The 5,448-nt window shown below is 40.1% G+C and overlaps 1 protein-coding gene across 2 annotated transcripts in view; it reads right to left on the bottom strand.

The window, feature by feature from the left end:
* Positions 1–837: 837 nt before the first annotated feature.
* FAM151B (family with sequence similarity 151 member B) overlaps positions 838–5,448 on the bottom strand; it is a 42,204-nt gene continuing 37,593 nt past the window's right edge. For both annotated transcript variants that reach the window (XM_004703511.2, XM_045285307.1), the window contains exon 6: positions 838–1,617. In XM_004703511.2, the coding sequence (XP_004703568.1) occupies positions 1,458–1,617 (160 nt within the window). In that variant the 3' untranslated portion in view covers positions 838–1,457. The remainder of the gene's footprint in view (positions 1,618–5,448) is intronic.

A 5,448-nucleotide genomic window follows, 5' to 3' on the forward strand; every position in this document is an offset into this window, starting at 1 on the left:
TAAAGATAATTAGGTATATAACAAGAAATGAACTGTTAAATCACATACAGATAAATATATAATACAAGAAATGAACAGTTAAATTATAAAGCACTACAAATGGCTCAGTGCAACTCATTCCCGTGAGAGAGAGTTGTGAGAGACTAGCAGTCCTTCAAGTCTAGTCTGCTGCCATATCTTCCTCTATTTATAGAGAGAGCTAGGTTATGTTAGCACAGCAGCCAATTACAAGGCAGGTCACCAACTGTCAGCTAGGTCACCAACCGCCAGTCCCCAGCTCCAGAGATGTCTTAAAGGGACCTCAATTTACAGTGACACAGTCCACAGGCTAGGCGTCCCACAGGTAGTGTAGCCTGTAAATTGAGGCACAGAACAAGCAAGGCAGCCGCACACTGGTCCGATGATCAAAGAGCGAGAGACAAGAAAGGCGAGGCTCACCAAGCCATTTATCTCTCTGCCCTTCAGTTAATCCCACTTGTGTTTATCGGCCAGGCTGGCACAACAAACTATCTCAGCTGTATAACATTAGGTAAATCTGTAGCACAAGACCTCTTTAGAGGATTGAAGACAAGGCTGTTACTTTGAGGACTACAGTGCACCTGACCCAAGCCATGGTATTCTCCATTGCATTATATGCATGTGAAAGTTGGACATTGAATAAGGAAGACCGTAGAAGAATTGATCGTCAGGAGAGACCAGTCCCTGGAGAAGGGCAGCATGTTTGGTAAAATGGGGCAGTGAAAAATGGAAGGCCTTTGACAAGATGGATTGACACAGTGGCTGCATCAATGGGCTCTGACTTAGGAACAATTGTGAGGATGGTCCAGGTCTGTGCAGTGTTTTGTTCCGTGTGCATAGGGTCGCTGTGGGGTGAAGCCAACTTGATGGCACCTAACAATAACAAAACTCTCTCCTGGAAATGGTCAACATATTTTGCAGGCGCCTTGATCTTTTACTTGAATCTCTGCAATAACCAGTTCTCCATAACACAGGAGTGTGTGCTATACTTTCTTGGGGTCATTTTGTGTGGAAGATACCGGCTCTCATACATAGGGTGGCTATGGGTTGGAACTGACTTGAAGGCAGTGGAACTTTATGATGTGTGAATTTTTTCATCACCTTCGCAGATCAAAATTATTTTTTATGAGTTTCAGAGCATCCTTTTCCTATATTATTTAATGTTTCCTGACTTATTATATTAATAATTAACTAAGTTATTAACAACTAGACTAGTAATTACTTATATATTAGATTGAAGTCTCTTCTTTGTAAGTCTCTTATGTAAACGTAGTGTTATAAGGACATATTCCTACTAGAGTAAGCACTCTTATGTGGTTTCTGACTGGCTGAATTATAGCATAAATCAATAATCATAATTTCAATGGTCATTTATCAGATCGCAGCAAGGTTGCTTTATGAAATCAAGACATAGGAAATGATTTCCAAGAACCTTCTTCTTAGAGGTTAACTTTGATTCCAATGGCTTGTTTGAATTCATGGCTTTGTGGCTCTAAGATGTCATAGAAAACTTGGCTTTTATCAAAGAGGTCTCTAACACAAAGCAAATCTTCAACAGCATAGTTATCCTCTTTTCCGGTCCAAATAGTCAGGCTGTACCTGCATTAAAATAAGGCAGAATTATAATGTTAAAAGTGAAAGACAGGAAATTGTGATGAGCAATTCCATGAATCCCAAAGATAGTTACTCTCCCTTGTCAAAGGCACATAGATGAAAAATGTGTAGTTGCTTGTCTCATTCTTTCATCAATCGTTTAGCACAAAAGGGGACTTGAGAGTAAAATGCACATCCTCATTATCTACATCAGGTAATTGCTAGTTCTGGATATTGTGTGCATTGTAGGAATGTTCGATGGTTTTAGAAACTCGGGACTGGAAGCACTGGACATGGGCTACATTTTAGAAGGAAACTATGGGGGACTGTTGTGGATCAACTAAGCTGGTCCCTACATCTACTACTCCAGGTCTGAGCTTCTCTTCGAAAAGCCCCAGCGGTGAAGTTGGTTAAATGTTGGGCCGCAAACAGCCAAGGGAGAAAGCGGAGGCATGAGGCTTTCAAATTCTGTGTAGATTTGCAACTTTGAAAACCCTAGGGAGTTCTATTCCACCCAACTAGGCTGCTAAGATTCAGAATGGATTTGATGGCAGTGTATTTAGTTTTTTAACCAGGTCTCTTAAAGGGACTGCTAGAACTGTGGAGTGACCCAAATATTGCCAGTATCCTAAACATTCTCTTTAAGTAATCTTATTATCCCTTTGGGAAGTTTTGCCAGAGATATAAGAATGCCAAAAGCTGTCAGTAAGGATGCCACATAAAAGAAATTTAAATCAATTTTTGAAATGTTGAAAACAATGATAATATATGCATATTTATTATGGATGCAAGAATATGCTCAGAATTTTAATGTTATTCAAATTGTATATTTTTCACTTCTTCCAGTGAAGCTCCTCTTATTCCATGAGATAAGGAAATGCAAATGTGTTCAGTCTTTTCATATTTACTTTTCCACACACTTCTTGGAAACCAGGGGAAAATCTCAGAACAGTTATTATTAAACTAACGAGAAGAAGTACTGCCTAACCCAGGTACCTGCTCTTGTTATTTATATACGTTCCTGTTCCTCAGGATGGCACCACCATTGGGAAATACAACAGAGGGCAGTAGGAGAACCAGTCAAGAATGATTGCTACAAAATCATAGAAACCTTGATTAAACAAAAATAACAAAATGTGAAGCTCCTGACAAATTTCTCTGCTAGGTCTGTACACTTCTGATGTTGCTATTTCCATCTCGCTAACCCTTCCTTGTCTTTCAGCAGTGCATGGTACTTTCAATATTCTTCAGCAGAACCACAATTCAAATACATCGATTCTTCTTTAATCTTCAAATTTCAGTGCCAGTGAAGAATATTGAAATCACCATGGACTGCTGAAAAGACAAAAAAAAGTCATCTGGAAGAAGTATATCCACTGTGCTCCTTAGAAGCAAGGCTGGCAAGACTCTGTCTTACACACTTTGGACAGACCAGTCCCTGGAGAAGAACATCATGTTTGGTGAAGTTGAGGGGCAGCCACAAAGAGGAATGCCCTCAACACGATGGATTGACACCGGGGTTGTTAACAATGGGCTCAAGCATAGGAACAATTATGCGCACTGGGCAGTATTTCATTCTGTTGTGCAGAGGGTCGCTATGGGTCGGAACCAGCTAGATGGACTGTAACAATGATATCAACCCTTCCTTGCAGAATGTTTGGTTTATCCCACATCAAACCTGCAATATTTTTATTGCACCCGAGGGATCCCTTGTGTTCTTTTTCAGTGTTCCTTGAGTTTGGGGAGTCTAAACATAAAAGACCAGGGCTGCTGGGTGAATGGGGTAAGATTTCTTAACAAAATTTCTCCCAGGACAGCTCTGGCTAGCCCTGAAGAAGGAACAGGTGCACTGTCACAGTAGAAGACAAGTCCTCAGCACAACTTTCCTGGGCTTTTGCGCCTCAATGAAGTTTTCGATTTGCTTCTGCATGAATGGGCCTCCATGATCACCAAGTGCCCTCTGAGAAAATCTATCAAGATGATCCCTTTGAAATTAAAAAATACAAACAAAACAGCTGTCATACACATCTGAGCTGAGCCTTGGATGGCAGGGTCCAGCAGAATCCCCTTGGAAGCCACTGTTTTGATTGGACCTCTCCCTTTTTGAAGGCATCCTAACAAGACCCAGACCAGTGTGCTACAGAGAAAAGTTGTCTGCAGTCATCTACTGATCGCAGAGACATGTTTAAACATGTTTTGTCTGTAATAAACCCATGCATGCAGGGAAACCTAGCAGCAATACATTTGGAGCTGTCCTTGTATTTTGGATTTTGCCCCATAGCATAGTTATATGACAGCCAAAAAGAAAATCTGTAATCTCAACTGAGAATGCAGAAATGGAACAAGGGAAATTAAGTGTAAGACCTTTGTTTTTGCTAAAATGGCATCTTTATTCTTTTACCTGTGGCCCCTAGTGACAAACCTTATAAAAAGGAAGAGATATGAGCGTCCCAATGAAAAGACAATCTTCCCGGTGGTATTCTTCTTTTAGTACTCCCTCTATTGGACTTAAACAAGTGGGAAAAATAAAATGACCCAAGTTTATCTTAAATTGTATTTATGCAAATAAATTCTCAGGTTTAAGTCTTTTTCAAAATTATGTAATTGCATACATAAAAGGTATCTAAAACAAAAATGTACATTTTAACAAAGTATTATGAAGTGAACCGCAATGTAACTAACACTCAAATCAAGCAATAGAAGATCACTGGAGCTCAGAAAGCACCTGCGTGCTATTTCCCGACTACAAACTTTCTTTTGTCTTGTGTTGTTGTTGTGTAAGGTTCTGATCCACAGTGACCCTACGCACAAGAGAACAGAACACTGTCCAGTCCTGCGCCGTACTCACCATTGTTCCTCCACCTGAGCCCACTGTTGCAGCCACTGGGTCAACCCATGTCATTGAGGGCCTTCTTCTCGTTCACTGCCCCTCCGCTTTACTGAGCACGATGCTCTTCCCCAGGGGCTGGTCTCTCCTGACAACATGCCCAAAGTCTGCCACAGTCTCACTACCCTTGCCTCTAAAGAGCACCCTGCACATACTTCTTCCAAGACCCTTTGGCAGTCCCCCGTACTAAGTCCTGTAGTTCACCATTATCCTGACTTTCTGATAGGCACCTTCATGCATTTCTTTACAGTTTTACCACCTATGAGGGGCCTTCAACATGTTCATGGAAAACATCCATTTTCTTTTTATTCCGTTTTTTCCACTAACTTTTTAAAGCCCCTGGTATGTATGCATTCTAAACAATAGCTTACTTTTTGTTTGTTTTTAATTTCATACAAATGGAATCATATGGTATGCAACTTTTTAATCTTCTTTTTCTTCTCAATATTATGTTTGTGAGATGTATCTAAGTTGTATAGCTCTGTACTTTACATGAGCAGATATAAACATCTGTGCAAATCTGTTGAGTTTTTAGAGTGTGTATCTTACAGCACTTAATGTTATCATAATTAATACAGAAATGTGTACCATAAATGAGGCTATGTTTTAATAAAACGATTAAAGAATGTGTAGCCCTATAACATTGTGGTTATACATTGGGCTGCTAACCTCAAGGTCAGCAGTTCAAAAGGGTGAAAGACACAGCTTTCTACTTCTGTAAAGAGTTACAGTAAAAAACAAAAACAAAAAAAACCCAGTTACAGTCTTGGAAGCCCAAAGGGGAAGTTCAACCCTGTCCTGTTGGGTAGCTATGAGATTGGAATTGACTGCATCGCAGTGAATTTGAGTAAGTACAAAGAATGTGGCTTTGGCTTTGCTAGTCAGTGACATGGAAACTGATATCAAAAACTAAAAGTAGTTGGCCTATGTTATGGCAGAATAAATCATTA

This window comes from Echinops telfairi, unplaced genomic scaffold (genome assembly GCF_000313985.2).
Source record: "Echinops telfairi isolate 266 unplaced genomic scaffold, ASM31398v2 ScPeMD7_7469;HRSCAF=8507_1, whole genome shotgun sequence".
NCBI lineage: Eukaryota > Metazoa > Chordata > Mammalia > Afrosoricida > Tenrecidae > Echinops > Echinops telfairi.